The sequence below is a fragment of the Tribolium madens genome, unplaced genomic scaffold, assembly GCF_015345945.1.
Source record: "Tribolium madens isolate multiple individuals breed KSU strain unplaced genomic scaffold, Tmad_KSU_1.1 Scaffold_91;HRSCAF=231;Tcas5.2_LG7, whole genome shotgun sequence".
Classification (NCBI taxonomy): Eukaryota; Metazoa; Arthropoda; class Insecta; order Coleoptera; family Tenebrionidae; genus Tribolium; species Tribolium madens.
This window is the reverse complement of record NW_025401063.1, coordinates 7,892,895-7,915,400: the sequence shown is the minus strand read 5'-3', so window position 1 is coordinate 7,915,400 and position 22,506 is coordinate 7,892,895. Positions and strand designations below refer to the sequence as shown.

The following is a 22,506-nucleotide window of genomic DNA, read 5'->3' as shown; positions in this document are numbered from 1 at the left end:
TTAGTTAATTAATTAATTTTTGATGCATTTATTTTTTTAAGCGTTATTTCAATAAAAAATTTCAATTCAAAATTGATGCGACAATTTTGCCGGTGAGTGTATTTAGAAGCAAACACTCTTTGAAAATTTTTCTACGTCGTTAAACAATAAATCACCATATTCCGTGCTACAAGCACTAAATTTGGGACACGTTAATATTTAATTACAAAATAACATTATCAAATTGATTACATGTTTGCAACATTGAAAGTGCATTATCATAAAGATAATATAAATTCTTGTTTGAAAAGCATGCGCTATTTGCATCATAATTGCTTCATAAAAATTCAGAAACTTCTAAATAAATTAAGTCAACACTTTAATTTTTTGTAATAAACGTAAAATGCCAGACGAAGTCATAGATTTCTGAAATATATATACAGGGTGTTCCAGAGCCCCGTATTTCTTTGATTACTCTGACAGTAAAGAAGAAAACGAAATGCAATTTTATGAAAAAAAGTACTATTTTTGAAAAATCGGCTTTGCTAGAAAGAAAAAGTGAATAAAAACAATTACAACCATTTTTATTGAGTCTGGTCCTAATTTATCTAAATTATTATGGTAGAAATTCAATCAATCTTTTGCAACTACTGCAGAGTGTTGACATTCGCAAAATATGAAGTAACTTGATTTTTTCAAATGAAACACCCTGTAAGTTTTTTTTTATCGCGTAGAGCTTTTAATAAGCTTTCTAAAAAAACCTAGGGTTTGGAGGTCTAAACCTTACCTGTTTTATCGTACACCTTTTTAAACCTACAAAATTTTAAATTATTTTATTTAGCCTTATAAATCAAGTAAGTCAAGTTAGATAAATTAAAGTTACGTTATCACCGTACATCAACCAAGAAAACAGGTTGTTTAATGAAATACTAAGTAAAACTCAAGAAACGCTAATTGGAATTTAAATTCAATCCAAGACCTTAATTATAAAAATTTCAAACTTTAATTAATTCTATAGCAAATATTCAAAAATCCATCATGCTGTAGCTATATAATTCTACATTTTCTAACAAACTTGATTGATGTATGGTGATAACATAACTTTAAAAAATTATCAAACTTTTTTGGAAATGGAAGTAACGCAAACCTACTTGATTTTTAAGACTAGATAGAATAAGTTAAAATTTTGTAGGTTTAAAAGGGTGTACAATAAAATAGGTAAAGTTTAGACTTCTAAACCCTAGGTTTTTTAAAAAGCTTATTAAAAGCTCTACACTATAAAGTAATAATATATAGGATGTTTCATTTGAAAAAATCAAGTTATTTGATATTTTGCGAATGTGAACACTCTGCAGTAGTTGTAAAAGGTTGATCGAATTTCAACCATAATAATTTAAGACCAGACTCAGTAAAATGATTGCAATTGTTTTAATTCACTTTTTCTTTCTAGTAAAGCCGCTGCGATTTTTCAAAAATAGTACATTTTTTTCATAAAATTGCCCATAAATGATGAACGGTCCGTGATAAAACCTAATATGGATATTCTTAGAATTGAAAACTCTTTCAAATAAGAGCATAATATACCGGGTGTTCCATAAGAAAAAATATAACTTTGTTGCGCCACCCTATACAGGAATTACCTATAACGACGAAAATATTTTTGGACCATAAAAATGAATGTCTATCGTCCAGAAGAAACCGCATTTCGTTATCTTCTTTACTGTCAGAGTAATCGAAGAAATACGGAGCTCTAGGACATCCTGTATATCTATAGATAGATTTTAAGCATGACACATCCTTGAGACAAAATATGTTCACACTGACAAAATAATTTATTATCATTTCCGGTGGTACTGCACCGCCTTGCCAAACACATGTTGAGTAATTACCGGCTAAAAGTATTTACCTGTCAAAACTATAATAAGAACAAATTAAATTAAATTCACCTTGTTAATTTTAAACAAAATAGAGTAAGAAATTTGTTTAGTTCACATCTGTCAATATTTGAACATATAGAACAAGATTGATTATGAATATTTTCTACCATTTTTTTTCTATTTGCACAGCATTGTGAACATGAATAAATAACATTTTTGTTTTGCTCTCAGTAATTGTTTATTTTTCTACGTTATAATTCACCAGTTTTTGTACAATAATTAAATTAAAAAAAACAAATTAAATCAAAAACCAATATTTGAATTTTGTTTAACAAAGTAAACACTTACAAGTTTTGTGTTGTAAAAATAGGTTGCAATTAAAACGAAAATTCTAACTTTGAGCTGTTTTTTCATTTTATTTTAATCCATCAGCACACTTTTGTATTAAAGAAAAGGAATTTAATCATTCCTCATTATATAATGCCTTGATTTAATATCTGATGGTAGAGAAGTAATAATAATCGTAATAATTATTGTTTTTCCCAGGCTGCGCAATTTTCAAATAATTATAATGAAAGAACGAAGCCTGAAATAATAATGAGCCAAAGTCTAGTGAGGCTTGTCGGAACGTTTTATTCAACCGAAGGGTGGAAATTTTGGTTATCATTCCAAATAACAAACATGTGTATTGTTCTTGTTTAACACGACTTTCAAGTAATGTTCAATATATTAAATAAATGTTAAACTTGTAAAGTTTTAAGTAAACTTTATCTTTTCTAAATTGTTTGATATGTGCATCTCTGCATAATAACTATTGAGAAATCAATTTAGCGAAACTTATACAAGACACATTGAGCACTGACATAATGAATACTTTGCTTTTCAGTACCATGAATAGCTTTACAGCATGTCAAGATAACAAGTTTCTGCGCATCTAGAAATTTCATCTCATGACTGTAATAATTATTGAACGCTGTTCTTTATATAATATTCTAATTCATAATGAGTGAAATTTGTGAAATTAGTTCAGTGCGTTTTGTGGTTGCTAGATATTTCTGGAGCTACTAATTGTTTTGCTTAACAAGCAAAACAAGGTAAAATTTCCTCTATAATTCGCATGGTTTCAACCAAGCTCATTTCCAGTTCAGTTATTTATTTCGTAAATGCACATTTAAGGTACAATTCAAATTGGATAGTAGCTTGCTACGTGTGTATACTAATTATTTATTACTGCTCAAATATTTACTGACTAGTGATTATTAATTTAACTAGATTAAATAATTTCATTTATCACACACCCTCCCTAAATTTTTCCACTACATTTATATGTAGGACAAAGCAATTGCTATTAATTCTAATCTAGATGTTATGAATGTCATAAATGCATACAAACTGATTACCTGTCACACACATAGTTAAAATCATTAGAATTTATAAAATAATTTTGCAGCGATTGTCGAACAGGCGATAAAATTTGAATCGGAATTGTTTGCAGAAACAATGCTCCTATTACACCAGCACAGAACGATTCACAAGTTCTATCATGAACGCAAGCTTTCAGGTCTAGTTCTGAATATTCTCATATACGGACAGATTATTTAAAATAAGCTGATATAATTAAAATTAATGACAGAGTTGCTACACCTTTATTAAAAGAAATGTTCGTTCAGAATGATACTTCTTTAATTTTTATTTTAATTGCCATGGAGAAAGTTTACAATCTGTTGGTAGTCCAACACTTAATTGCAAACCAGAACTGTAGCTTTGCTGCTGAATAAATTAGGAACAGAAATGGTATTACATGCGTTGGCTAGAATTGAAAGTTGTTGACCCATTTCTTTGCAAACTCCTTGTGAAAACTATAAACAATGTCTTCGGCCCTATCTAAAAACACTAAAAATGAAGGCTTTGAACCCAAGAAGCAAAGTGGCTTTTGAACAACGGTTAACAAATAACACACTCAACCCACAAACAAAGTTCTCACCCTTGGTAATCACAGTTTACGATTGATTCCGTCTTTTTATGTTTGATGAAATGTTACTCTGGTAAGCTAAGACATCAAATTCTGCAACCTACAGTTGCTATAACTAATGTTTGGAAGTTGCACTAACTTCAATTGCATTTAACTTATCACATTCAACTTGCGCCTTGTTGCATTACTTCCATTAGGTGAATGAGGGCAAAATGTAGGCAGTATAAATGTCTATTTCAATTAATTTAATACGGCGTCTGATAGTTCATTTAGGTGTAATTTATTGCCACTAGTATAAGAGAAGCTAAATTTAAATATAACAATAATAAGTAATCGATTATGCTGTTAAAACACAATCGAGGATACATTTGCAACATTAATCATAATCTTCTACATAAAGTATGACATGAAGAGGCAAAAATGTTTCCAGCGAGATATTTTAATTGTGTTAAATTTCTATTAAAGTCAAAACTAGAGCTAAATAATTACGACGTGCAGAGATTTATCATACATAGCGTGATTCGAAAGCAACGACTTTTTATTCGTTTTTACTTCATATAACGTTATTTTTAAAACAACGTTTATCTCTACCTAGCGTCATAAAAAAACTATAATATAATTTCAGGATAGAAAGATTTAATTATCTTATATTTTCGATCATTATTATTTCCATATAACAAAGCAGTATGTTTCTGAAATAAATTTTAGCAGCCGTCAGCTCGCAGATAAAAGTGCTTTGAAATAATGTTTCGCAAATGCATGTAAAACCACCCAGATATTTATCAGATCGTCTCTTGACACCAAGCATTTACAAGAAATGAACTAAAGCGACTTTAGTTCTGTTTTTAGGGGATCATTTTCAGACAGCTTAAATCAAAATCAATTTTAATTAAATCTAAAAGAGAGCATTTTGTTTATTTGACTGCAAGTGTGCACCACTCAGGAAACACTGGAATAATATAGTCGGTCGGAAATATTCGCTAAACCATAAATTTCCGTTGAACTTTTTCGTGGTGTTTATACGCAAAGTTTTGAAGTATGAATTGCAGATAATAAATACTCCGACTTTGTAATTGCTTTCAGACTTGTCTGCTGCTCAGAAGAACTCTGGTCTCACAGCCACTAATATACTCGCGGCGGTAACAAAACGCACTTAACTTTTCAGTTTGCGAATTATTTATTATTGGGACTGGAAGCAGCAAAATGTAGTTTATCCATTCTCTCTCCGGTGAAACACAATTTGAGACTTTTAGAATTAGTATTATTTAGGGACTGTGAATTAGATCATAGAACAAAAGTTGGTTTTCGAGAATTCAAATTTTGGTACATTAGGTGCAGAAAGGAAAGACCCATTAGAGAACAATAATTGCTCTAACTTGTGTTGCCTAAGTGTAGTGACTAATGGTAATCCTTCAAACCTCAAGTATATACATTATGGAGAAACTGTTGTTGTACGGATGAGAACGAGATTGAATTTCTAGCCTAAGGATACATATGATAATCCAATCATAAAACGTCTGTAGTGTTAATCATTAGATTGCTACTATTCCGGCAATGAAAATAAGGAAAGCTTTTTTAATATTTCAATGAAACTTATAACAAAAAACGTAAAACTCCTTTTTCAAGGTTTTATGTCAAGGAAAGTTCAATAAAAATGTACGTTTTACCCCACTTCAACTTTGCTTTGAAAATTAATGCCTATATAAAAATCCCTCTCAAAAATTGTTTTTTTCAGAATTCACCACAGGAAGCAATAAAAATCTACTTTTTTGTATATTTAAACCAAAATAATTTATTCAATAACAAAATCGGTTTAAAGAACAGTTACGGTGTTACAGCAGCAGGTAAACAATAAATGTTTCCATGTACCTTAAGCATTAAAGTTTCACATCAAAGTAAATCATTCTGAAGGTCTATAATTAATCCTGACATTGCGCCCTTTACTTAGCGAAGTGAAAATTTTCGACGCCCTAACTCATTGTTTTGGTATAGTCCTAAAACCACAAGCTGCGTTTTAACAAAAACTCGTTTCGATATGACAAGGCATAAACTGGAGATCAGTAAATAATAAAGGAGGATATAGACGTCTTATAGAAGTAGACGTTTTTGAAGCAACCTTTATAAATTCGTCGAGTACAAATTAATCTTTAATAAACTGTCAAAACATGGGTTGAAATTTTAAGTTAATTAAAATTTTACACCTCACTCATCAAAGAAATTCTATAATTTGCAGTACAAGTATGCATTTAAATGAAATTATTGTACTAACGATGCTTTCGATCTCTAATTAAGCTACAGCGAAAAGTTTTTACCAGTAGAAACTAAAAAAACGCATGAAATGTTAAAACAAAATTTCGAACACTTTTCTTTGGTGAATAAACTTTATCACTGTCGATATGTAATGTTACAGTTGTCGATATGTTGTTTAATTTTTGACGGCAATTCAAAAAGTTTGCAAGTTATTTCACTCTGTTCAGCTACGTTTGAAACTTCATAGTCAATTACTAACCTATTTTAAGCTCCTGTTCAGATAGCCTAAAATTTATAGTTACATCCGAGATTTCGTAAATTTCTAAGAACGAATATAAAAACAAAAATAAAATAGACTTACATGAGTCGTAAATTTGCGATTTTTATATTACGGAGGAAATTTGTCTGTACAATTATTATTGCTTTAATTATTTTTGTGGTAGCGTCTCAGACATCGTATCGTGTTTTACGATTTTATACAAAAATGAGGAAACGGTTATATTGCTTGAGCTGGAAAGCTCTCATTGCTCTCATTGTTGAAATAAACTATATTATGCTCTAGTAACGTAATTACAGTCAAGTCACAAAACTGTTCTTACTTAGTAGCACAAGAAACGTAATACAATATATGTGCAGTCCGAAACCTAATAAAGTTTTGTGCACTTTTATGATGCCAGCATAAAGTTAAATAGAGATTTCGAATCGTCATGAAACGAAAAATGACTTTCATGAGTCACGTTTAGAGCGAGAAACATTTATTTTTACTACGTCATGAACATAGCAGCAACAATTTTGAAGTTACAAAAATATATAACTTTTTGAAGATTTCCTTTTTATATAGCTATTAAAAAATTGGAAAAATACTTAATATGGCATTCAAAAAAATGATATATTTGCAGTAAGATTAGTTGTAGGATTAAATCTAAAAATTTAATCTTACGACTCCCCAACAATGCTAGGTGGGCGTAAAGGAGTTGAAATGTTTACACAGCGTAAATTATGCAAAGTAAACAACAACTAATAAACAATAACTAACGAAAATTTAGAATTAGTGTAGAAAAAATTACAAAAATAAATATTTACAATAATAAATAGTGCATTTATATAGGTATTTAAAATATGACTAAATAAATTTTTCAATAAATAGGTACCAAGGAATAAAAAAAATTAAACGATATCGGTCAAAATATCAAACAACAAGCTGAAAAATCGTTCAAACTTGTATTGAAACATGTGAATAAAATTTCAGTTTTATTTTATTTTCTTCTTTTGAACCGCAGTCAAATTAATACTCTTTTGTCACTCGTAGACTAATTTTATTAAAGCTAGTGTGAGTATCTAAAGCTTAGTAGCTTTTTTCATCAAAGTACCTAAAGGGCGAAACTAGTTATACGGATGCAGTTTTACGTAATAATTAAAATCGAAATGACAAAAGCAGTCTTTGTACACAAATAAAAAAGACAGTAAAATTATTCGTTTGTTAATTGCTTTATAAAAAAACACACACAACAGTTTTAGTGACGAATTGGAATTATTTCTTTTTTAATAAAAAGCACAGACATAAATAGAACGCATTAAAGAAGCATTGCACAAAAAATATGAAATAAATAAATATATTTGTCGTAGCTGAGATTTTTATGTATGTACGAGTAGATCAGCGTAACTCAAAAATAAAATATACTTCTACAATTCTGATTGCTACTTTATTTCTAGTTAATGCAAAATTCATGTTTTGGTAAAAGGTTAGCAGCCAATGCCATTTCGCAAAATTTTAGCAATATGTCTTTTTATCTTTTTCTTAGATGAAATTAAGTAATGACAAAAATGATTTTTTTAACAAACTATAACAATAAACAAATTGACTCCAACTGAAAAACCATTTGGAATAAATACAGGTGCGCCAGAATTCGCGCCCCAGAGAAAAATTTCAAGTAATTTTCAAGTAACATTTTTATTTGATTGAATAACTTTTCTTTTTATAAAATTTGTTTTGTTTATTTCAAGAATAACTTTTTCAGTAAAAAATCAGTTACTAACTCAATATCTATAATTGGAATATAGGTTAATTTTTTTTTTATTTAAATCACTAAAGTAATGAATTTTGTATGAAATATTAATTTTTGGTCCTAATAAGGTAGGTTTTATAGGATTATTGCAGCCTTTTGGTGATGCTACATAAAATAAATGTTTAAAAAATTCTATTTGTCAATGTATGTTTTGACATTTGACATTTTTTTATGTCTATTTAATGATACTGATGATCTTGTATGTTTTTTTATAATTATTTAGTAAAGGTACAAAATTGTTGCCTATAAAAGCCATAAATAACATTAAACAGAGTTATAATTTAAGTTACAACTTCCTTGTTTTCTCTTCTAATAGCCTGTAAAAAAAAAACTTGAAAAATAATTTTTCCAACAGAAATAAATATTTTTCTCTGGGGCGCGAGTTCTAGCGCACAGGTACATTAAAAAAACATTCATTTAAGAAATATGTCACTATTTTATAAAGAGTATTTATTTCTGTTGATGTTCTAGTTAGATTCTCTTTTCGTGAAACTGCAGCATGCAGAATGGAGTACCTCCCGTAAATCACCGAGCGCCTCCTCCTGCAGGAGAAAATTTAAGACCACTCTGCTGCCTACGACAAATATTTGAAAATAAAATTAGCTCAACAACTAGCCAAATGTTTCTTTAAAAAAGCACAAAGTGGGGCGATTTATCGTCTTTGTTCCAAGCCACATCATCTCAACGAGCAGCGTTTTAGCAATATGAGCTAGAATAAGTTGTCCTTTCATGTGAAGGCTGTCCTGAGACCCTTGTGATGTTTAGTAACAGCGATTACAAATCACAGCAGGTGTTCCTAAACCCTATCGGTATATTTTGATTGGGGATGACCAAACCCCAATCAAGAATGAACACGAAACTAGATCAAAGATTTTTTTATGTGGCCACTGAGCATTCATGGTCAAGTTACTCCAGAGAAACGTATCTTATACAACAAAGTTAATCAATTTCAAGCAAATAGTAATCAATCCTGGCGATCTATTCCACTGGAGTGCAAGAGCGGTTCTGATACGCTCTCGAGATAATTAAAATATTACCTAGGTTCGTTATCTTAAAAAGTGAGAAACGAGAATTCTGAAGTACAAATAGATTTATCGGAGGCATTTCTAGCTTTTCAATAATTCCAATTAATTACTAACAAAGCATTAGAAAAATACGCGCACTTGTTTCTCAGAGACCGGTTTAAGATAAATTATTAATATACTCGTAGCAGCTCTAATAAGTAAAAATTTAATTTATTTGTGATAGCAAATACACAAACAATAAGGTACAATTGTTATACTTATTAGGAAACACGAAAACAATGATCTCTCATTTTTTAACTTCTATTCATGCCGGAGAAGAAAAAGCTTTTATTCACAACCGTTTATGTAATGTTGACTTTTACGAATATAACTTTGACGAAGAGTGGAAAGTGTCTTTTTACTGCCCTTCTAACCCTCATCATCCTTCTCCTACCTCGTTTTCTAATCCCACTTTTGTCACAATTAAACGCATCCATTAGTGGATACACACCTGTGTGTCATAGTTTTGGCGATGTATACTGCATTAATTCGTTTCGTTTGTTGAATCCAACATTTCAATAGATGTAAAATATTAAAGACTTAATGAACAAAAACTGCCACACATTGAGGAAGAAAACGGCTAACTCGATCAACGAATCAAACTTTTTGATTATTTACTTTTTTACACAAAAATTAAAGATACGGTTGTGGATAAAATTGTATATATACCTCGGTAGAAAGTTTCATTGCAGTTTCGAGATAAAGTTCACTTCGTCGCAAACGTCTCGGTAAACTTTCTAATCTCTCGACAGAAATTTACCATTTTCCAACTCGGTATGTAAGTTATGTAAAGTTATTGTAGATATAATCAAAGTCAACCTGTTGTGACGTAGTATTTTATTAATATCAAAAAATTATAGAAGATAATATGTATTATTTGTGTAGGATAAAGGAAGATAAGAAACATTCCATTAAGAAATTAATGTTGATCATAGACAAGTTGGTAATTATCTTAATGCAAACTCTTTACTCCACTTTGTTCTCACTCGATACAAAATAGTTTCTTATTCAGATCGAATTATCTAAAACTTTGCAACTAAACTTAACCAAAATAATTTGTGTTACTACTAGTTTCCAAATACCGTATCTAATGCCACTGATTACATTAAAAGTTCTACCAAACTGAATAAGATGAAAATGTTATTATGTTAACTCAATACAATTTAGAAATGTTTAACGTTTATTTGAAAAAAACTCCATACAAAATAATGGAATTGGCGCGTAATTCCCAAAAGTGATTATTTAGGCTGACGAACGAAATATTCAAAATGAAATTACAACATGAGCTTTTTTGTCATTATTTCCTTTCTTGACATTTATAGACCGTGAAAGTTACATTAGACGATAAGAATTACTGCATATTTTGCCACGAAATTCGATATTCAATTACATAATAATATGTGATCTTGCAAACGAGAAATGTCTAATTTATGTACGACTCAAGAGAAATTTCAATAAATGCGTGTTGTTTACTGAAAAATGTAAATTTGGTCAGAATATGGCAAAAGTTATGTGTACATAAATTTTTATGGTTCCTAACTTTTCTTAATCATGGTTTTCATTTAATGTCGCCCGTTAAGGTTTTTCTCAGAAAGAGGTTCATATTTAAAAAATTATATGCAAAGTCGTGAAGTCCATAAAATATTATCCTTGGTAACTACCTCCAAGTTTGAAAAGCTTTTCTTGTCATAGGAGCTGTTAAATATTTAACAAAGAAAATGAATCTTTCACTTTACGTGTTTCAAAATTGATTTATATTATCACATCTTGCCTATTAATAGCTACGGCATTACATTATGTATAGTATGACATAAATTATACCATCACATACACACATAATAGGAACATAAAGAAATGATAATCCTTTGTTGACAGAAACCTCGGAAATTAATTCACCATTATTCTAGCATTTCATCGGTTTAATTAACTTTCTATTTTTGCAAAGAAGACTTAATAGAGTATAAAAGTAATTGAAGTCTTTTGCTCCTTTCTAAACAAAAACAGGATATGATTCCAATGAAGAAAGACAAAGTTAATTATGTTTGCTAATTCCACCCATTACTATATAAATCTAATAATGATCTCACAAACTCGTTGGCACTTCATACAACTTCAAAAATTATTTTATACTGTTATAATAAGTGTTTCTAACTAAATATACGGAAACTGTATTCTCTTAAGATCAAAGAAGCACATCATCAAAACTGATACCGTCACTCTTGAATCATATGCGGATTAACATTGTTATTATCATCATAATGCGTGTTATCTTTCGTTACAATGAACGTTCTACCGAAAACTGACTCCATTTTGGTTAAACTCTACCGTGAAGAAAACATTTAACACAAAGCTCTGAAATAACAATGCCCGGAGAAAGAATTTTAGAATAAAACTTCAGCTATCAATGAGCTGAATGAATAGCATGCCGCAGAAGAACGAGGAGGCTCCGCTCCTATCCTTTTTCTTTTTTACTTTCCTTATCCTATAAGGAAAGTATTGTAATCGGCTGAAATTTGACCTACCTATATTTTAACATTTCTGGACGAATTATAGCTTCAAGACACCAAAGAAGTTGGTTTGGGCCATTAGGTCGTGTGTGTGTGTCTGTCTGTAAACAGCATATCTCGAGAACGATAAGAGCTAGAAACTTGAAATTTGGTATCTAAGTTAGTTGTAGGAAGGAGACGAAAGCACGAAACAATTAGTAAAAATCGGTTGCACCGTTCGTCCGGTAAGACCAAAAATCAAAATTATATGGTTGAAGATACAATAAATAAATTCATAGGGATAATAGTTATTTATTGTAAGAGTGTGTTAGATAGCGTTTTATCCACGCAAAAATGTTTAACCGCAAGAACGTCAGTTCGAGCGGTTAATTTTCTTAAGTGGATAAAACGCGACTAACACTGCAATATATCGTTTAATCCACAATCACAGGCCCAAATTGTTCCTAACTTAATTAAAAATTAAACTGACATTTAAAAGTCACGCCAAATGTGCTTTCGGTTAAACGTAGTAAGCTGTTACGCGGTGCACTGGTTACTAACAGTGGAATAAAGTTACTTCCACTATTCCACTAGTGGATAAAGTGGTACTTTATTCGCATCTAAAGTGTGGAATAAAGTCTCTTTATAGAGTGATTGTGGATAAAAATTATTTAGAATCATGAAATATACCTTATTGAACAGTAAAATGTGATAAAATAAAAATAATAATGAACACAAAACTAAAAAAATGCACTCCAGACTCTAACCCGCAGCAACTATGATCTATTTACGTTAGGTTTACTACTCGGATTTCCAACACTAAATTATTGTCGTTAGAATGTTTCCCAAATAAGTAGGATAAGGAAAGTCGTGTGATATTCACACCAGATTTTTTTTTCTTAAAATCATAACATGATACACAAAATTAAATTATAATCATAATTCAAAATGTTGATTGATTTCAATACATTAATTACGCTTTTTCAAAAGTAATTTATTTACTTCCACTAATCCATTGGTTGCATCACAGATAATGCTAACGTGAGTGTTGATATGAAATATAATCCGCAGCTTAATTTAACAAAAGCAACAAAACTGAAAGTTTTAGCTAAAATTGGACAAAATCACTTCTAAAATTGCCAAAATCCTCATGTTCTATAAAAAAGAATCTTCCCAAAATCTTTGTGAGAAACTGAGTCGTCTTATTGCTTTTATTTGGCGTCATCGACACCTACCATGATCTTGTGGACTTTACCCAGCAAAGCTTTCAGGCTTCCCGGATGTTTTGTTTTAGCTGACTTTCTTTCCAATTTTTACTGGTCATCGATCGAAATAAAATGACTGTTATTGTGACAATCGCCGCCCTCAAATTTTCTATTGGCTTTCTTAGTGCATTCTGACTGCAGTAGTCCCTTTGTTTGGATTCCTAACACGAATTTATTGTCAGAGGGTGGCATGAACATTTTTCTTTGAAAGCGGTATGTAATTCATATCAAAAGGAGGTTTACCGCCTTTGTATTTATGATTATTTAATGGCATGGGGTAGCAAAAAAAAACTGAACCGACGCGACATGTTGAACGATTTTACATGGGTTAAAAAAACGTTTCTTTCATTGCACAATTACTTGTTGATTGGGTGTTCAAATGGTTTTTTCTACAGTGGAGCTGCATTGGAAGAGAAGTTTATAAATGAAGCAAGTGTATTTATTTTCGAGCACACTCATTAATACGCGTTGCAGAACACATGTTTGCGTTCAACGACAGAATCAGATCGATCATTTAAAACAGTATCAGATTCGCCAAACATGTTGTCAGTACTGCATTAAATTGGAGCAATTTTAAATCCATAATTCAAGTTGAAGGGAAATAATTATCTCAAAACCTTAACTCTACAATTAACTTCGGACGAGAAAACTCAATGTTATGTCGGATACGTGCAGATTCCACATTCCTGTAAGGATTATGAATGTACATTTCTCAATTTTAATTTCTCTCAGAGAAGGGGAAATGGAAATGGAGTTATAAAAATAGCAGAATAAAAAAATCAGAATGTCGACGATTTTTATCGATCATTTATATAAAATGAGGAAAAGCACGTTAATCGTTGACAATAATGATAGGATGGAATTTAAACTTGCGCTAAAAGTTAAACGGTCTTAAATGACTTCGTTCGCAGAATACGCAAAGAAATTAGTCGATTTTTTATCATTAAGAATATAGCTGGTGGCGAATTAAAAATGGCACTCCATTGAAACCGACATCGGTGTCACGCCTGACCCAGACAAATCCCAGTTTTAATTTAGAAAACTCCTTGCCACCTGTGCAGTTTCGCTCTTTCTTCCGGGAAACTTGGATCTGGGGCAGGTGGAGACACTATCCTTTTAATAAGCGATAAGCAGATGGCAAGCTGTCATCCCCTATTATATATCATCTATTAGAGATAAACATCTATACTAGACAACTGAGTGCACAGAAAGAATTGAATACAATAACGTGTTTTTATGTGTTTAATGAATAAAATAAAGCATTTTTGTGAATATTCAGCTGCAAATTGAGCTTAAATCAAAATAAACTTCCTGATAAATCTTTTATACAGTTAAATGCACAAATATTGGAACTATAATTTATTAGTGAAAATCCACATTTTGGCCACCATAAAATTTAATGACCCAAATCTTTGTGAACTTATTGTAATCTGACAAAAAAATGTAATATTAAACTGAAAGACTGAAGTAAAATTCAAATTGTTTTTCGTTAATTAAAATGTGTTTCCTCAATAACGTCGATGGACCAATACTGACACGCTTTTACAAATTGTTGATTAATAAAATTTTGAAATTGGAAAAAAACCCTAGCTATTAAACTATTAAATGGAATATTGATTTTTCTGAACTTTCAAATTCGCTTTTAAACATGATTAATTATGTATATAATCTTCCATCAACCGATGAAAACGCAATGAACTATTTCGGAACAAGATCAAATACTTATTTATTTATAAAAAATCATTTCCTCATAATAATTTATGCGGTATTTAATAATATTCATAATTTACTTGTCGTCATATTTTATACAGTTGCAATTTTACGATAGTTTAATAAAAACAAGAAACCAAGGTCTAATTCTGAAATCAGCTAGTAAATTGACAATAAATCTTCCATGGATGGCAGAGCTAGATGAATAAACACCTAAATATGTTTATTACTTCTAACTAATTTAGAAGTCGAGAATTTAATTTATTACTGACTAGTGTTCTCCCTTTATACTTCATTGCATTGTTTTGTTGGTAGGGCTGAAATTTAGGTTATACTAAACCGCAAAAGGAATAAATTGTAAGGAGAAAGATAATTAATTAACATGACGATTAAGTGGTGTTTATTACCTCTTGATTCTTAAATAATAAATTTATAGATTAATATCATTTAGAGTACCTGCTTTTGGTGTCAAAAATATATACTTACTCTGTTCTAAAATTTGTAAATTCGAAAACAAAACAAAGTGAATTAATAATAGAGACATGTTTCCGAAACATCTGTGAAGTAATGTGAGAATATTAATTTTATTGTGCAACTCTGGATGGAACGTATGTAACTAATACGAAACGTGTCGTCCCTACGCAGCCGTCATGATTTTATTATCCAAGATGTATATCTCGAAATTAAATTTGGATATATGTATATAATGCAGATGCTGCCAAAACTCATAACAATTATTTCAATCTTCAATGACAGTTTTTATTGTGACTATAACGATATTATGAGTGTCTTAAATATGAATGTCGGAGCAGATTTTTTGACAAATTTTCCCCAAATCGCACCCAACACCTGACATAAACCAACTTTACTGCGAATCGATACTTGGGTTACAAACATCCAAATCCCGTCGCGATCCGCCGAATAAAATCGCATTCAGATGGAGCCTTATCGTTAAATTATCCCTAAAGAATTGATAAGGATTGTCCAAATGGACAATTAAGCAAGAAGTGCTACTTACTGGTGTAATGATTGTGGTTGGCGGAGCTTCCACCAGATGGCTTGTCACGACCCATCTCCTCGTCTGATTTCATAATTCCCTCACCAGAATCACAGTCCATAGGTTCACTCCCCGACCACTCCACAGTGACAGCTCAAAAATTACTCGCGCCCCTAGTCAACAGGGGCAAGCACCTTTGCTGCTCTTTTTTAAACGCAGAGTTGTAAAGTTTTTACGACATGACAAATGATACGATATTTTGCTGATGACACGATTCTAGCAACAAGTTTTTACAGTTTGCAGCTCTATAAAACCAGTGTCAACTTCACAATTAGACTGCTGGCTCGGTAGAGGACTGTGTATGTACTTGCCGTATTGGATGTAGTTTACAACATGGTCCAACGAGCTTGTTTGCCTCAGGTTCTGGAACAAGAGTCTCACATTAGACATTTCTAAATAGATACGACATTTCCACTCTAGTAGAGTAGGAAAGCATCCCAACTAACTTTAAATGCATTTTTGACTTCACTATTCATCCCAACAAGCTTATGCCTACTGAACTTTAAAAAAACCTAAAAATTTTTAACTAAAAGAACATTACATTTAATTTTTTTAAAGTTATTGAATAACTTAGGAAATATTAATTTCTATAAGTTTACTCTTTAAAAAATAAGAATATTTTAAAGAAATCGATAATTCCTGAACTAAAAGTCTCAAACAGGAATAGGAAGAAAATAAGAAAATACCATAGCTTAATTTTTCTATCTTCAAAGATATAACAGTAATTTTATTTTCATGATTACAGTTAATTGCCTCTCTACTCTAGAGCATCTTCTAGATAAACGATTTTTTTGTACCTACACAATGTTTTAAATTAAAATGAAAAGTTTTTTATCTCTTGCAAGAAATCTTTATAACATACAAAGTGATCAAAAATGATTATTTGTGTTGGCAATTTATTTTTAATGATACCACCGGAATAACTTTAAGAGTAACTTTTGATTAACAACATCATTTGTAAAAGTAAAATCATACCCGGTTACAATCTGCAACATCCAAAAAAGTGCTTTTAATTCCGTTCCAACTCAGTCATTTTTCATCATCCAATACATATGTATACATAATATCCAAGTATGTATTTCAAAAATCTGCTAAATACTAAATCACGGACTACATGGGTGAATTGGAGCAAATCCACTCATAAAAATTGTTTAAAAAATAATACCTAAGTTTTTTATTGTTTGTTGTGTTGTTTGTTATGGACACACACAAAAAGATTAAATATGTCCGTAAAAATCTTTTTTGTATACGCTCTCGAAAACAGGACTCAATAAAATAGTACGCAAAACGGTTATTTTAGGTACTCAGTCCACAAAAACAGTTTTTGCGAACTAAAAAATAAAATTGGTTACTATGATAACGATTTTTTTTTAATTAGTAATTAGTTGAGGTGTGAATTCGTCTTTTGGGAGCATTAACAAAAAAAATCTTGTATGCACTCGGCTCCTACGTCGCCTCGTCATTAATTACGATTCGTCCCTTACAACCCTATTTTGCGTACTTGATATATAAATAGCTATTGTTTTTATTGTTTTTTTTTAAATGTTAGATAAATTCATTAATTACTCGTATTTTTATTATTATATTATTCATTATTAATTATTTTGTACTAATGTTAAAGAGTGTTTTTATCAACTAATTTCAGTAGATAAAGTAGTCTTTTATCGTCTAGTAAAAAAAAGTAATTTTTATCTATTAGTTATATTCAAGGTGAGTATAAAATAAAACGAAATACAGGGTGATTCAGATAAGATAATGAGCCTGACGATCTGGCGATGCAACCCAAAAACAAATTCCATTTACGTCTTTGATCCAATTTAAATTAGGATTTGCAAGTTGAATCCAAGTTATCATCTTATGTCACTCTGACATCAGTGCAAAGAACGATCATTAGTGCCATTCAGTTCTCGCGGAATGATAGAGAAGACAGACAAGTCTTTTCGATGTAAACCCAATACAAAATGTATGAAAGAATTAAACATTAAAGGTAGCAAACAGTTTTTTTTATAAATCATAAATTGCACTGTCAGAGCAACATAAGATAACTTGGATTGCAAATGCAAATCGTAATTAAAATTAGATCAAAACGTAAATGAAATTTGTTTTTTGGTTTGCATCGCCAGAACGTCGGGCTCATTATCTTATCTGAATCACCCTGTATTATACACGACGATAAAGATTGTATCGAGCGATCAAGATAATTTGTAATCGAGTCATCTTTGCATCCGAGAACGTATGTCTAACTTCCCGGGAAACGTCAAATAAGATGACAAGTCGTAAGGTAAAACGGCAAAATGGGCTAGAATTAGTCGCCGACGTATAATAATACGAGTAGTCCTTTCTTTTTTGAAGGTAAATTATAAATTTAGTTATTACAATTATCACCTTTTTGATCATGCCACTTTACCTTTCGACTTGTCATTTTACTTGACATTTTCCAGACATACAACGTAATTCACGAGGAATAATAGGCCTGACCAAATTCTCGATGCAACCACCATTACTTTTTGCAAGTTATTTTGCGACAACTGTAATGTTGGTTGCATCGAGAATTTGGTCAGGCTCATTATTCCTCGTGAATCACCCTGTATATACGTTTTCGGATCCAAAAGTGACTCAATTACAAATTATCTTGATCTCTCGATATAATAAATAACTATGTATTATTTATTGTTTATGGACCCAGTAACAGTTTTAAAAGTCTGCGCCCATAGACCGACTGAATATCAAAAATACAACAGGCTTTGATCCAAAACAATGCACAAACTGCAAAACGGATTTGCTTGTTTATTTCTTGGCTCATTGAACCCAACAATCTCAAATGAAATAATTTTAAACAAAACTTTTATACAGGTGTTCCGTTTTTATTGTTACAAATGTAAACAAGTGATAGAATATTTCATTTTAAAATAAAAGTTTCCTGTGAACATGTATCAAAAAATGCTATACAAGAAAGCTACACCTTCTCAACGGGGTACATTTTTAATGGATTTTTTTCAATATTTCAGAAACCATTGTAGATAAAATTACAAAATTTGGTACAACTGATAACCTTTATACACCCAAACGAATTCAAAAATATTTTATTTAAAATTTTACTCAGGAGGGTTCTAAACTGGGGGGGTTTATTGTAAAAAGTACCCTAACTATTTTGGCTGTTGGTTCTTGCCACTTTCAGCCACACAATTTTAAATTTAATTTCATTAAATTCGTCATACCGTTTAAAACACCCGTGATTAAAAATTTCGACAACTGATCTTTGACTTCGTTCAGGTGTTTAAAGCTGTACCAACTTTTGTAATTTTACACACTATTCTGCAATAGTGGAAAAACCCCATTAAAAAACGCATCTTTTTCAGATGTTGTAGCTCGCTTACATAACATTTTTTGATACATGTCTGTTTAAATTTGTAACAATAAAAACGGAACAGCCTATATATTTTGAACAGTATTTACTGGAACTGCCTTCACATGCACGTAGTGTTTTCAGCTTGGTTGAAATGAAGAGTGTAAAATTTGAGTGCATTTATTCGGTGAATTTTCCTGGAATACTCTTGTCTGAAGTAAACTTAAATACAAGCAGTTTATATTTAAATATGTATCTGTATGTAAAACCGTAGCAAAACTTTGACGCTTTCGTGCAATGGGGCTAAATGTATTTTAAAACTGTCTAAATTCGTATTGTTGCGCAATGACCCATTTCAAATGACTCTTGTCAGTTACCTGTTTTTCAAAAAAATTTAGATTTAATCAAAATGCAAAATTCAACAAGATGACATCCTGTGTAAATTTCTGGTTATCTGCCAACGCTCTGAAATAGCAATTATTTCATTAACAGGAACGAGCAATTTTTGCGGCGGGTGATAGCAATCAGTTTCTACTAAATGTAATGAAGGAGTTAAACAAATAAACAGTTGGGCTAGTATCAAAGGCTAGCTTATCAGACTAATTGAAGTCGGCATGTTCTGTTTAAAACTGAGGTTTGTTTACACCGAAACGTGTAAACAGGGAACGCGAAATGTTATGGTGTTATTTTAATGAACCAGTCATATCGAGTACAATCTGCATTATGAGGAGCATCAAAAGAGAAGCCCGTTAAAATATGCATGCTGAATTTGGGCTCATTTAAATTTATTACCATTCTTAATCCCGTCAGATAATAAGAGAGTTGTAACCAAAATGAAAAATTCACATTAGCACAGCTTTAAAATTTATTCTGCTAGAACACTCATCTGAAAGCTCAGTTTGACATGGAATATCTGATATCGTTCTCCTCTCCTTCGAGTCCTGCGATGCATGAAAAAAGTTGCTGAAAAATAGCCATTCAGAATTTCCAACACGACAGAGTTCCCAACTGTCATTAAACACCGCCTTTTATCAAAATTACGTCCGAAACCAATGCAATCCCAAATCAAAGTAGAATTTACCCAGTGATTTACGTTCAGTTCGTCTTTTTCAAAACTTTTTAATATTCATGAAGTAAAATTTTACACGATATTAATTAAATACTGTTCCATCCCTCTGCATATTTTGGTTAGCTTTTGTTTCACTTGCATTTAAATTACTTTTTAAATTTAAACTTTTGTTGAAAACTAACTGAATACGAATTAATTGCGCATCTAAAAAGATACTGTTATCAGAATAAAGATTAACTTAATTCAAAAATTAATAGCATATTGAGGAAGAAATTCATTCAATTACTTAACGTTCAAACAGGAATTTTGGAACGGCGCCAAATGTATGTAAAAACGTAAAATAATTTGAGATATATATTTTAAAAGAAATATAATTCCCTTGTGACCTTTTGATTTTACGATGACAAAGAGATACATATACTATTAGAGATACAAATACATATTTGCATTTTATCCACGTTGTCACATAACTTGAAAATTTATTTAGCTTCCCACCGACAGAAAATAAATTTTCAACCGCATTTTTTTGTTATTGAAGCATAAATACAAACAAATAAAAATGTTATTACAGTTTCTCATTCGCGGAGCAATATGAACACTACTTTCGTGCAAAGAATTAACCGAACGAAATTCTCCAGCTTATTCATTGCAATTATTCCAGGCACGTAGCTACATAACACGCTAACCAGCAGCTCAATGTCTCCTAATTTCTTTGCCTGGACAAATGATTTCTTAATTAATTTTTAGGTACCAGACCTATTGGCGCCAATTTGCCAAATGTTAGAACGTTTCAAGCAAAATAAATTTTTGAGTTCTTTAATTTTGTGAAAAGTGCATAGCGTGTGATTTGGTTGGCACCATGCGCCGAAAATAAATCATGGAAACACTTGCTTCATGAAGGATTTCATATCATTATACAACACGGATGGGTTCTATAGTTGTTTTCTGAAAAATATCCATTGCAAACGCTCGAGAAAAACAAGATCATATTTATTAGTTTTACATTCTGTGACACCTGTCTTATTCCATTTTGTTTCATGTCTGTCTTGCAATATCTCAACTTACAATAGAAGCTGCAGGTAACATATTGAGTGAGGAAAATTTTGACTACGTAATGAATGCATCGTTAGTTCTCAACGTCACGGGTTAATATAGTCAGCAGAATTGGCCCATTAAGTTTTAAAAAATAAATTACACTACAGCAGATATCTTGCCAAGTTTCTAATTTTGTTTCACCGATTTGTGAATCGCGATTTGTTTACTTAAATGTTATTAACCGGCTTTTCTTTTTATTTGAATTTTATCGAAAAAACAGTTTTCCTAATGTACGTGGCTAAACATCGAACTAAATTTTCCACCTCAAGCTCAGCGGTCATAAAGCGACAATTTTTCACAGTCGCAAAAACATGAAGTTTCTTTTGGAATCAAACACTCTCATTTCTTTGCATTTTAACAAGACACTTAAACATTTATTTTTAGGAAATGTAGTTGAAATCGCAGCGGGATATTTATCTCGATCGTCTCTATTGTGTAAAGCTAAGTGGGCTTTTGTGCAGATTTTTGACCCAATGAATTCAAATCTCCTTGATTGTTCACTAATTCCCTTACCAGTGGAATCATTAGCGAGCTCTTTCTCCACTAATTTAAATTTAAATAACTAATTTTCCATTCTAATTACCCTTTGTGTTGGTCACTATTTTGGGTTGAACCCTTTCATCGCGACATTGCATTCTCTATTGATTTCATCATCTCTCTATGCAAACCTCGGGATTTATTCGGCTCTTGACAGATCAAATGCGCGTGGAAGTGCTTTACAGTCACTTATGAAAATCCTCACCAACGACAAGTTTTGAGCAAGGTCAATGAGAAATTCATCATTTAACCCGTTTACGTCATCCAGACAATAAATATAAATTTCTGTCCGATTGACCGTTTATTTGTTCCCTAATATTTGCTTATCAGACTTGGATAGTTTATAGTCAAACACCATAGTCATCCGACATCGATCATCAAAAGAAGATATGAATGAGTGGTTATTACAAATTTTTAAAAGTCCAATATAAATTTCTCAAGATTTGTGGTTTTTGCCCCGGAATGCCCACAAATAAACTGGAGAAATCAAAAACGTATTGAGTGTGCAACAAGCACCAGTCTTGAGCAGGCACACAGAAAGAGAAAATGTAAACATCTTCACAACCTACCTGGAAAAGTGAAAACTTCCCAGCATGTTCGTGTTACATGAAATAGAGTGTAAAGCAATGATGCTAATTGAAAAAAAACCCGGCGAGTTTCCTCATAGACTTTCCGTCGTTATTATGCAGAAACACGTCACGACGCCTTGGAACACGAAAGCACAGTCGACGTC

The 22,506-nt window shown here is 31.3% G+C and overlaps 1 protein-coding gene across 1 annotated transcript in view; it reads right to left on the bottom strand.

Annotated features, from left to right (window-relative positions):
- LOC123010753 (KH domain-containing, RNA-binding, signal transduction-associated protein 2-like) overlaps positions 1 to 22,506 on the bottom strand; it is a 76,910-nt gene extending 54,404 nt beyond the window's left edge. The window contains exons 1-2 of the mRNA XM_044407849.1: positions 22,343 to 22,506; positions 15,688 to 16,089 (exon numbers count right to left, since the gene is read on the bottom strand). Of these exons, the coding sequence (XP_044263784.1) occupies positions 15,688 to 15,787 (100 nt within the window). The 5' untranslated portion in view covers positions 15,788 to 16,089; positions 22,343 to 22,506. The remainder of the gene's footprint in view (positions 1 to 15,687; positions 16,090 to 22,342) is intronic.